We start from the raw sequence: 12771 nt of genomic DNA on the forward strand, positions 1-12771 counted from the left end.
GAGGCTGGAATCAAACCTGGGTCCCTGGCACTGTGAGGCAGCTGTGCTAACCAGAATTAGACAGTTAGGTAAAAGTGGGCAATTAGATCATTCTATCAAATTTTCACATTTGTGGCTAGTGTATGAATAATGGGGATTGACTTCTCATACACTACACCAGAGAGGGTGTCTCCAAGTGCCCCCAACACATCCTGATTGCAATAAACAAGACTGTTCACCAGAAGAACCAACTCAAGACAACACAGAGGCACACAGACTGCATCAGTATACAAGGCAGATACCTGAAAGAAATGCTTGTCATCAGGCACCTCCTGAATCATCAAGGCACAAGTCACTTTGAGGCTCAGCAGCTCATCTACAAGGTGGCAGCAGAGGAAGGAGAAGGATGCCAATGCACCATTGTAAATTCAATTTCCACATGCAACACATGGTCCCATCATGGATAGACCGGTGGATCCAAGATTGATCTTCCCACGTAACTTGGCAACGCATGTGGTCTGTCAGATATTGTTATCAATTCCTGTGAACTGCTGTCAATACCTGTCTCAAAGTCTGTGAGGTCGATCCACTTGGTGTCTGGCTCAAGATCGAGGCAAATGAGGTGCCGCACTACATAGAGCTACCACAAACTGAGATAGTAATAGAGACATATAGTCATTGCACATAAACAGACCCTTTGGTCCAATTTGTCTATGCTGGCCAAGTTTCCTGAACTAAACTAGTCCCATTTTTCTGCATTTAGCCCATATCCCTCTAAGCCTTTCCTATTCATGCACCTGTCCAAATGCCTTTTAAATGTTGTAACTGTACCTGCATCTACCACTTCCTCTGGTAGTTCATTCTGCATATGAACCACCCTTTGTGTAAAAAAGTTGTCTTTCACGTCCCTTTGAAATCTTTCTCCTCTCACCTTTAAAAAAATTGGCCCTTGTTTTGAACTCCTTGACTTTAGGGAAAAGACTATTGTTAGTCACCCTGATAGATGTGAACTGAAACATTACTATCAGCATGTTACTCTGCTGGGCAATGGGGATGGAATCCATCTACTGGAGAAACCTTCCCTCCAAATACCTCTTCAAACATCAGATTGACTTTTGCAGCCATTGATCAAACCAATTAGCTGACAGATAGTTCTGCTATTTGTTTGTACACCTATATCTTTGCCCTAGATTTATGGTTGCATCTTTTTCATATCCTGCTCCTTCAGGGCATGGGTTGAGAACCCCTTTGTTTTAATGGTCATACAATGCTGATCTCTCTCCATCCATATCCTTCCCTGATCTGCCTAAGTGTGCATCAAGTGTGGTGAATAATTGTTCAAATAATTTAAATTACTGTTACTACTTCATTATTCGGACAGGTTTACACATATTCTCAACTTTAGAAGACTGACACAAACTCACAGGAAAATGTTGAATTCAACGTATTGCAGCTCGCCAAGAAGACAAGAGATTTTCCAGCTAATTAAGTTCTGTTGAAGTAAATCTGTCATCCTGTGCATGAATACCAAACGTCTGGGCATTTTCCAAATTTTAAGTAAACCGAAATACCCTTTCCTTATCAAATTTTTCATTACATTTATTTTATCATGATAAAAGCCTCCTTCTTGAGAAATTGTTGAAGTAATGTTTTATTTTCATTATTATGCTTTTTTTGAGATAAAACTGCACAATGGAGAGGAATTCTACAAAAGGATTAGAGTCTGAATAATCCCAGTAACATGTAAAATTAAAACTCAGAATGAAGAAGAAATAATTGTATTATCTTTCAGAATTTGGTTTATTTATCTGTCTAGCTATATTGTATTCTTAAACAATGATATTCCCTGATTACACAAAATCAACTAAATTCTGGTTTAAATTAAGTGACATTATCATAGAATCTAATCTTCACAGCTGTGACACATGGCAGCTAAATTTCACACATTTCAGGAAAATTTAAAATAAATAAACATAAGAGCATAAGAGATAAGAGTAGAAGTAGGCCATTCAGCTCACTGAATCTGTCCTGCCATTTAATGAGATCATGGCTGATCAAATAATTCTCAGCTCACTTTTGTGCCCCTTCCCCATACCCTTGTCTCACTCACTGATTAAAAATATCTCTTTCCCAGCTTTGAATGTACTTAATGACGGAGCCTAGACAGCTCTCCGCGATAAAGAATTTTAATGTTCACTACCGCCTGGGAATTCCCACTACATCCCTACCTTAAATGGGTGATCCCTCACTCTGAGAGTATACCCCTTGGTCCTAGATTCTCCCATTAGGGCAAACAATCTTTCCACATTTACTTGGTTAAGATTTCTTAGAGTTTGTATGTTGCTTTTCTAAACTCCAATGAGTGTCGACCAATTCTACTCAACCTCTCCTCAAAGGAGAGGCTCTCCAAAAACCTGTGAATCCTCTCTAGATTGCCTTCAATGTCAGTATATCTTCCCTCTAATATGGGACCAAAACTGTTCACAGTATTCAAGCTGTTGACTGACTAGTGTCTGGAAAGGATTTAGCAAGATCTCCCTATATTTATGTGCCATCCCCTTTGAAATAAAGGCCATTATTTTATTTGCCTTTCTGCTGAAATGGTAGTTTTGTGTGATTTATACACAAGGTCTCCCAAACCCTTCTGTGTTATGGCTTTCTTCATTTAAATAATATTCTGCTTTATTCTTCCTACCATAGTGTATATCTTCATAGTGTCCCACATTACATTCCATCTGCCAAGTTTATGACCACTTAGTTAACCTGTCTATATCCCTCTGCCAACTTCATGTGTCCTTGTTATCAATCATCTTCACAACTGTTTTTGTGTCATCCACAAACTTGTCTACAGTACATTTATTTTACTCACCCAAATCATTACTGTATTTTGCAAATCATTATGGCCCTAGTACTAATCTGTGTTGCACTCCACCAGGTTACCATTCTGAGAATGTTCCCTTTATCCCAACTCCCTGTCTTCTATTAGTTAGCCAATCCCCTAGAATCACAGAATCCATACAACGCAGATAGAGGCCATCAGCTCATCAAGTCTGCACTGACTCTCCCACCTAGACTAATCCTATCCCTGTAATCCCTCATTTACCATAGCTAATTCACCCAGACTGCACATCCTTGGACACTGTGAACAATTCAGCATGGCCCAGTCACCTATCCTGCACATCTTTGGTTTGTGGGAGGAAATTGAGGCACCCGACGGAAACCCATGCAGACCCGGGGAGAACGTGCAATCTCCATGCATGCTGTTGCCCAAGGGTGGAATTGAACCCGGGTCCCTGGCACTGTGAGGCAGCAGTGCTAACCACGGAGCTACCCATAACTCTATTCATGCAAACACTACTCATATAAATAAACTATCTCCAACTCCTACTTTATTAAGTAGACAAATGTGTCGTACATTATCAAATACCTTCTGAAAATCCAAATATATTACATCCCCTGTTTCTCTTTTATCTATTTGTTCGTTAGCCCCTTAAAGAATTCTAACAAATCTGTCAGGCCTGATTTCCCAATTGTGAAACTAAGTTGACTCTGGTTGATCATAAGATGTATTTCTAAGTTGTCTGTTACAGCTTTTATAATAGGCATAGTATTTTCCCAATAACAGATGCAAAGCTAACTAGTCTAGAGGTTTCTTTTCACTTCCCTCCTTTTATAAAAATGTGAGAATGAGAGCTTTCAAACCTCTGGGATATTTCTAGAATTGAAGGATTCTTGGAAGATTACTATCTACTATTCCTATAGTTACTTCTTTGAATATCCTAGGATGTGTCCCATCAGATCCAAGGGAACCTAACAGTCTTTAGCCCCATTAGTTTACCGAGTACTTTATCTCTCGTGATAATTATTGTATTTATTTTCTCCTCTCCACTTCAAACTCTTGATTATTTAGTATTTTTAGAATATTATTACTGCCCTCTATCATGAAGAATGATGTAAATTATTTATTCAATGCCTCTTCCATTTCTTGGCTCCCAATTATTATTCTCCTGAACCTCATTCTCTAAGGGGGCCTATGCTAACTTGAGCTTCTCTCTTCCTTTTTAGTTTATTTACGGAAGCTCTTTCTGTCCACTTCGATACCACTTGCAAATTTACTTGAAAGCTTATCTACTGTCTCGTTCTTATTTATTTTACATAGAAGCATAGAAAAAATACAGCGCAGTACAGGCCCTTTGGCCCTCGATGTTGCGCCGATCCAAGCCCACCTAACCTACACTAGCCCACTATCCTCCATATGCCTATCCAATGCCCGTTTAAATGCCCATAAAGAGAGAGAGTCCACCACTGCTACTGGCAGGGCATTCCATGAACTCATGACTGGCTGAGTAAAGAATCTACCCCTAACATCTGTCCTATACCTACCACCCCTTAATTTAAAGCTCTGCCCCCTCGTAATAGCTGACTCCATACTTGGAAAAAGATTCTCAAGGTCAACCCTATCTAAATCCCTAATCATCTTGTACACCTTTATCAAGTCACCCCTAAACCTTCTCTTCTCCAATGAAAACAGCCCCAAGTGCCTCAACCTTTCCTCATACAATCTTCCTACCATACCAGGCAACATCCTGGTAAACCTCCTCTGCACCCATTCCAGTGCCTCCACATCCTTCTTATAGTATGATCAAAACTGCTCACAATACTCCAGATAAGGCCGCACCAGAGTCTTATATAACTGCAACATGACCTCAGGACTCCGGAACTCTATTCCTCTACCAATAAAAGCCAGTACCCCAGATGCCTTCTTCACAGCACTATTTACTTGGGTGGCAACTTTCAGAGATCTGTGTACATGGACACCATGATCCCTCTGCTCATCCACACTACCAAGTATCCGACCATTAGCCCAGTACCCCATTTTGGTCTAGAGTCATTGAGATGTACAGCATGGAAACACTATCTTTGACATATTATATGTGTTTTTGTTCAGTTCTATGTAATACTTAATATATCTGGTTTACTATGGTGAAGACACATTAAATTAGCCTTTTTTAAACATTTTTTTCCCTTTTGACCCGATTTACTGGTGTTTTCTGTTTGAGTACTCCGATTTTTTTCTGTTCCACTCCAGGTACTTCTGTTAAAATTCTTGCCTTGTAATTCTACTATATTCTCTTGTTTAGTAAGTCTATATTTCCCCTCTCCCAGACTTTTCCCACTAGTAATTAGTTTAAAGCCGCTTGTGCACTAGTTATTTAATTCACTCGGTCACTATTATATGTCTACTGATTTTACAAAAGAGGAGAGCGCAATGACAATAATCTTGGAGTAATAATGATGAGTTTTTGTTTGTCTTATTTTATGTCATATCAGTGTTTGCTCAGGTTGCTGAACAGCCTTCATATTATAGCTACTTATTTTGGCTTGTACGTTTTTAAAATTATGATTTTGACACATCTTAATATGAGTCATGGAACTCCACTGAGGAAAGTAACAGTTACACAAAATTAAAAATGACTCTTTATAAAGTAATGACAGCCTGCTTTTGGGAGATTTTTTTTCCACTGAAGTCAATGAAAGGAAAATCAGGTGACCGATTTAATAGCGTCTATTTTGCTCCTGTGTTGGAGACCATTTTCACTCCTAGTATATCAAAAACTATAATATAAAAGAACGCATGCTTAGCTGATTCAACATGAAATACATTGTTAGTTTTTAAAAATTCTGTCAAACAACTTCAACTCTCATCTGTTTTTGTCACTGTGAAAATTCCACAATGTGTCATCTGTTGTTTCTTGCTTATGTGAGGCTTTAGGCGACAACCCATCTCTCTATTTTCAACACTGTGACTGCGATACTTCAGGAGGGAAAAGGATGAGGCAATTCCACCCTGTATTTACTTTAAGTGCCTGTTACTTGGAAGCAAATAACTACTGAAGTCAAAACTGCTGATGGTAAATAGTAGGGATTTTCAATTGTACCTCCTTTACATTATGTGGTAGATGTTACATAAGATAAATACAATGAAGTCTAAGCAATAATTTAAATCATCAGTTTGAGTGAATTAACTGGTTATTTGCTTACAGCTGTCTTCTGATATTATCACCGGGTGCCTTAATTATGCATTTTTCTCCAACAATTTTTTTCACTTCGGCCAATGATGTAAGATATTACTGAGGAATTGACCACTTTTCTTGTTTTTCTTTCCCTAGTGTAGGCATTAAGAAATCATGTGCAGGAAAACAGCATGAGTTTAGATAGAGAGTTATGTTTCCTGACCATGCTCCACTAATGTTCTTTATCACCAACACAAAACATTCCATGCCCTCAAGCAGAAGAGCATATTTTTCCTGCTACAGTATCCATTCACTCTACCTAAAGTTTAGTGTCTCCTAGCATTACACTATAGGCTTAAGTTAGATTTAAAGTGCTCAAGGCCATTTCAGTTCAAAAGTTTAGAGTTTATTTAATGAGTTAGTTAAGATTTGGAACTTTACATTGACACAGAACTTAAATTCTCAATGCAGACACAACACTTGAAATTACTATTAATCCAGTCAGTTGTCAAAGTAATCTCTGATTTACACCATAAATTATATAGTTTCTTCCTTATAGAATCTCTACAGTGTAGAAACAGGAGTCCACACTGCCCCCCCAAAGAGCATCCCACTCAGACTTTACAGACCTAAGGGTGGCACGGTGGCTCAGTCGTTAGCACTGCTGCCTCACAGTGACAGGGACCTGGGTTCGATTCCAGCCTCAGGCGACTATCTGTGTGGAGTTTGCATATTCTCCCTGTGTCTGCACGGGTTTCCTCCGGGTGCCCTGGTTTTGTCCCACAATACAAAGATGTGCAGGTTTGGCAAACTGGCCATGCTAAATTGCCCACAGTGTTCAAGTATGTGTAGGTTAGGTGCATTAGTCAGGGGTAAATGTACAGTAATAGAGTAGGGTAATGGGTCTGGGTGGGTCACTCTTTGGAGAGTCGGTGTGGACTTGTTGGGCTGAAGGGCCTGTTTCCATACTGTAGGGATTCCATGATTCTAACCCCATCTCTATAACGCTGCATTGTCCATGGCTAATCCACCAAGCCTACACATCCCAGGACACTATGGGAAATTTAGGATGGCCAATCTATCTAAACCTTGGAGTGTGGGAGGAAACCAGAGGGAAATCCATGCAATAATGAGGAGAATGTACAAACTCCGGACAGGCAGTCAACCAAGACTAGGATCCAACCCAAGTCACTGGCACCATGAGGTAGCAGTGCTAACCACTGAGTCATGGTGCCATCCTAAAGAACACCATTGTACTCATGCACTATCTAGCTCAGAAATAGCACATACTTCTCATCATGAAATTGAACCCCGGTCTCTGGCATGACAGGTGGGATACTAACAACTAAACTGACAAGCAGCTTCTGATAAAAATTTGTGAACTTGCTGTAAATTTTCCTGGAACCGTCGTCTCAGCACAACTCTGCAGGCAGAATGGTGAATGAGGGATCTCAGCAGCAGTGCAACCACCCATAGAATTCTTTTAGAATTATGAACACAATCAGTTCAATTTTCAATGCAATCAATTTTCAGATCCTATCTAAGTTAGTAATTTTTCTTACCTAAGCAGCCTCAGACAAAACAACTTGGGCTTATGTTGTTGAATGTAAAATATGACCTTGTTTTGTCCATTTCTGAAGTGTGCTTCAGGAGCATGAATGTCCAAATTTGAGTGACAATTGTCCTGCACCCTAAAGATGTCTGAAATATGTTAGCCATGATAAAAGGTCAGGCGATATTCAAGTACCTCTAAATGCAAGCTCTAAAGAGGTGTTAGATTCATTGTCTGTACAATAAGGACATGTTTAAAACCCTTGGTCAGAAATGGAACACCACTAGTATCCACATGCACCTTTCAGATTCTCTAACTCCCAGATATCCTCAGTGGGACTGCTGGAGGCCACCAACATGAAATAGTTTTCTCGCTTGCGTTTTTTTAGTCAAGAGCTTTATTGCTGTAGGTTGCTACTGTCCTCCAGTCATTTCAGCATGGCCGCCAACCATGCCCTCAAACTGTCCTCCCCTACTACCACAGTTCACTTCCACTCAGTCCCTGCCCAATGTAAGAGTTGTCATGAGCATTACACTGGTCCAAACAGGAAATGGGAAAATGGTGATCCACCCCAAAGACCTGGCAGACATTTGCAACTCCCCAGAGATATTCAGGTGAGATTAGATTTCAAAAAAAGCTTGCACCCACAGCTTCTTGATTGTGCTACATGTGCACATTTCAGCTCCACATTTGCTTTGCTATGTGTAGACATTTCAGCCCCCTATGTAATATCCTTAATAGACACTAAATCTAAGACACAATGATAAAGAAGTGTTTCAATGAGCTTTAGCGAAAATTTGAAATATCATGATCAATGATTTTGTCATGCATTTATCAATCATTTTGAACCAATATATTTAAATATAACTGCTGTTTCACTAATTTACAGTCTCAGTAGTTGTATCCCAAACACTGATGTAAATCCAGGAAATTTGTGATAGCCCATTAACTAAGTGGAAATATGGTGATAAATTTGGATGGTCATGGCCAGGTTATCGGTAAAGTGACACAAGATATCTGAATTTATGGTTCAGGAACAATATTGGAGTTACTAACACCAGAGATGTAACAGTTCTTCAGATACGAGTTCCAGTTATGCAAGATTCCAGGAAATGGTAAGTCAAAGTTATTAACAGTAGACAGTCTTCACAACTGGCCGTCTAAATCTTCAAAATGATAAATTCTGGAGGCTGTCCTGTTTATGAACTTATTTAGTCATCCATAAAGCTCTCTGTTAAACAGACCTTCAAGCTCCTGAAGCACACTTCAGAAATTGGACAAACAAGAAATGCAAACAGGATTGTGCCTCGCACATTCGAAGCACTTGGCTCGGATCCTGAGAGAGCAAACAAGACTCTCGCCAAATACACCTGAGCTGGATTTGAGCTCAGATGCCAGGAACTAGTTAGTTTGGGATTATATTTGGCATGGACTGGTTGGACCGAAGGATCCACTTCTATACTGAATGTATCTATGACTCTATCAGCATCAATCTATGGGTAGACAGTAGAATAGTGGTGATGTCATTGACCTAGCAAGCTTGCGGTTCCAGGTAATACTCTGGAGACAAAGGATTACAATCTCACAATGACGACTGGTTAAATTTTAGTTCAAGTACTAAATCTGGAATTGAAATGAGTGTCAGTGATGATGACCATGAAGTAATCAATGATTGTTGTAAAACTCATCTGGTTCCCTCTGAGGAAGAAAATCTGTCATCCCTACCTGGTCTGGACTATATTGACCTCAGACCCATAGCAATATGGTTAACTTTAAATTGGCCTCTCACATGGTCCAGTAAGCCACTCAATTCAAGGATGATTTGGGCTGAGCAATGAGGTCTGGTCTTGCCAGCAATGCCCACATCCCATAAAAGAATACAAACTGCCATGTTTACAGCCAGCCTAAAGCTGTTGTGATATCAGAAGTAATATTATTGTTGACACCCACCTGAAATTGATAGGGCAATGCTTACTGAATGTTGTTGTATACTGGTACTCTAGTTGCTGCCATCTTGTTTAGGGTCATGAGCTGGGAGACTGATGCTTACGTGAGTTGCAGATGGGAAGCCACTTGTCAGAAACAACTTGAGGTCCAATGGTTTATACATACCGGGTATGCAAATGTGTTTGTCACACATATTTCATCCAGTTGATGAGCAGCTTACTCAGAGAACCCACTGTTGACTGATCAGGAAACATTCGCATTTTTTCCGGTGGGACAAGGAAGGGGTGAGTAGGAACTCTGGGCTGCTATCAAGGCCCTTCTCAGGATTCTCTTCATCCTGTCACTCCTGTCTGATTGTTACTTGGGTTAGCATGGGAGATGGTTAATCCCCCACCCTCTGAGAAATTGCAGCAGTGTGTGTCGGCATGTTAATGAGGATCAAACCTCAAAATGGCACAGGTTGTACCAAAGATGTCTTAATCCACTCTCTGATCCCGCTTCTATTACTTTAACTTCCTCCACCCCTTGGAAATAAATTAAACGGAGGATCAAATCTCAAAATGGCACAGGGAATACCACAGGTATACAGTGTCTTAATCCACTCTCCAATTCTCTTTCTATTACTTTAACCCCCTCCCCCCTCAGAAATAAGTTGAAAAGATTATTTTTGTTGCATATGTGCAGTTTCTTTATTTTACCACACTGCTAACAGGGGATGAAAGTAGATTTTGTGTCTAGCACTATGTGATGCACCATTTTTCATGCCAGTGAGGGAAAAAAAAGATTTCTTGAAGCATTTGAAACTTTTCAGATATTTTCTCAAAGAGAACTGCTTCAAATAAAATGGATTTCAGAGACTTACTTATCAGGATTTTCAACTTCTTCTGTGACAAAATTCATGTAAAACCTGGATGAAATAAAAATGAATGGTTTGAGAACAATCTCATAAAACATGATCTCCCGCAGTTTAAACAAAAATCATTCAGCATAATTATTTAAGTCATCCTGGAAATGCAATTGTGAGAGTAATCTTGGGAGTTTATCTTTGGTGGGCTAAGAACATTTTTTTTCTGCAAAGACTGTTTTTGCTTTTATATCCTGATCCTTTGTGCCTTTATCTGCAGAGTCTGAGAGTTCTTACCATCCAGAATATGCATACATTCCAGAATAGAAAGCGAGAGGAACTCCCATAAGGTTAAATTCTTTTGTTTGAAATGGCAGATTGAAATGTTGTGTTTCTCCTGCGAATGTGAAAAGAAAGAAAATAAGTAGGAACATCATAATATGTGATTAGAGAGGCTGATGCAGGCAAGCAATCTGATTAATCAACGATACAACCATTGCTGCTTAGTAATACTGCATATCCTTCATACCGATTAGAAAGAAAGGTTTGCGTTAATGTAGCATTTTCTGAAACATCAGGAGGTCCCAGTGTGCTTCACAGCCAATGATGCATACATTGTACAGTCTTTGGTGTAATTTAGGACTTAGTGGTATCCGATTTGTTCACAGCTTCCAAGCTTTCACAAACACCAATGTGTGGTAATGACTGAATAGTGTAGTTTTGCTGAAGATTGGGAGACAAGCAATACAGAGGAACCTCGATTATTTGAAGGACACGGTTGGGGAGTATTTCATTCGGTTAATCGAATTCTGGATAATCAAGTGTTGCATAATATAGTTTAGCTGAGAGCATCGGGACCTTGTGATCTTGCCGGATAATCCGATATTCAGATAATCAAATGCTGGATAATTGAGGTTCCTCTGTAGTTAGGCATTCAATAATAACTCCCCCTGCTCTTCGTCAAAAGGGTGTGTGAGAGATTTTACATCAACTTAGATTCTGCTGTTTAACCTCTCATTCAAAGGACTGTGTTTCTGCGGCACTTAACCCTCACCACACTGAAGCGTCTGTCTAGACTTTGTGTTCCTGGCAAAGTTCGCAAACTAGGGTCAGGAACCTGAACCGTTACCAAATCCTCAGCCGAAGACACATTTCTGTTTTTCTTCAACTAAAGCAGCACAGAAGAGGCTGTGGTCGCTGCTGAAAGAGCACATTGGGGATGCAATTTGGGGACAAGGGAGTTTGCTTTGGTTGGGAGATGCATGGGAGATGGGACCAAAGAGCTCAGAAATAAGGCCTGTGAGTGGCTTTCAGCAGGTTGCCCTATCCAACATCCAGTCCCTCAACCAGACACTGATTGTGTTTGAACTAGGGGGTGATTGCCCACAGCAATCTCCCCCTAATCACCCAGCAGTCACTAGTTACCATCCAGGGCACATGGTGAAGACTCACTCACAGCTGGGTTCATTGCAGCTGATGCCCTTAGGCAGTTATTAATTGCCACTTAAGGAGCTCAACTGGTTGTAAGATAGGAAGCTTGACATGAGCCTTCTCACCCAGAACTTATCTCCTGTGAGGGTGGGAAGGCAATGGGGCAGAAGGTTTCAGCCGTTATCTTTAGGACAAAATATTAAAATAAGGTTCTGTTTGTCCTCTAAGGTGGACATAAAGGCATTATTTGGAAGAAAGGCAGTGGAATTGCCCCTGGTGTTTTGGTAAATGTTATCTGGTCACTAGCATGTTGCTATTTATGGAACCTTGCTGTATGCAAATAGGTTTCCACATTTCCTACATTACAACGATGTGTACACTTCAAACACACTTTGCTGGCTTTAAAGTGCTTTGGGATGGTATGAGGTTGTGAAAGGTGTGATGTGAATGCATAACTTTTATTTTCCTTTTGTGCATAATGTCTCAGTGGTATTTAACTGACGCACTGCATCTTCTTAGTATGCCATAAATCACACTATTATCAAGTCGCATTGTCGATCAATACCATTGGGGGCTGTGCCCCCCCCCCAAGTCATATTCAAATAGCAATGTTGTCACTTCAAAAAATTGGTGTGGTCTTGCAGTCCACTGAGATGTCCGATCCCACCGAGTAATCTGTTTAAAATCAGGTATTTCTGGCTTTGTTTCCAGGAATTCTTAACATCAAAGATCCTTTCAGTACTTCAGTCAAAAATGTCTTTCTGTTCAGGCAGTGCAAACTAATCATTGTCACTGAAGGTAAATTTGCAGTACAGAATGAGTGCAGTTCAGCTGTCACTATAATAGACCCTTTACTTAAAATAATGACATTTTTGATAGATTAAAAGTAAAATATGACAACTGATAAGACTTCTCCATCACAAATGTAAAAGAAACAGTGAGGTTTAATGGGAGTGATATTAACAAAAGCAGCAGAGAAAGACTATTTATCATTCATCATTGTG

At 40.0% G+C, this 12771-nt stretch overlaps 1 protein-coding gene across 1 annotated transcript in view; it reads right to left on the minus strand.

The window, feature by feature from the left end:
* The window catches only part of slc7a11 (solute carrier family 7 member 11), a 177634-nt gene that overhangs the window by 80804 nt on the left and 84059 nt on the right, over positions 1-12771 (minus strand). The window contains exons 5-6 of the mRNA XM_060851690.1: positions 10634-10733; positions 10355-10399 (exon numbers count right to left, since the gene is read on the minus strand). Coding sequence (XP_060707673.1) covers positions 10355-10399; positions 10634-10733 — 145 coding nt within the window. The remainder of the gene's footprint in view (positions 1-10354; positions 10400-10633; positions 10734-12771) is intronic.

Source organism: Hemiscyllium ocellatum, chromosome 36, assembly GCF_020745735.1.
Source record: "Hemiscyllium ocellatum isolate sHemOce1 chromosome 36, sHemOce1.pat.X.cur, whole genome shotgun sequence".
Classification (NCBI taxonomy): Eukaryota; Metazoa; Chordata; class Chondrichthyes; order Orectolobiformes; family Hemiscylliidae; genus Hemiscyllium; species Hemiscyllium ocellatum.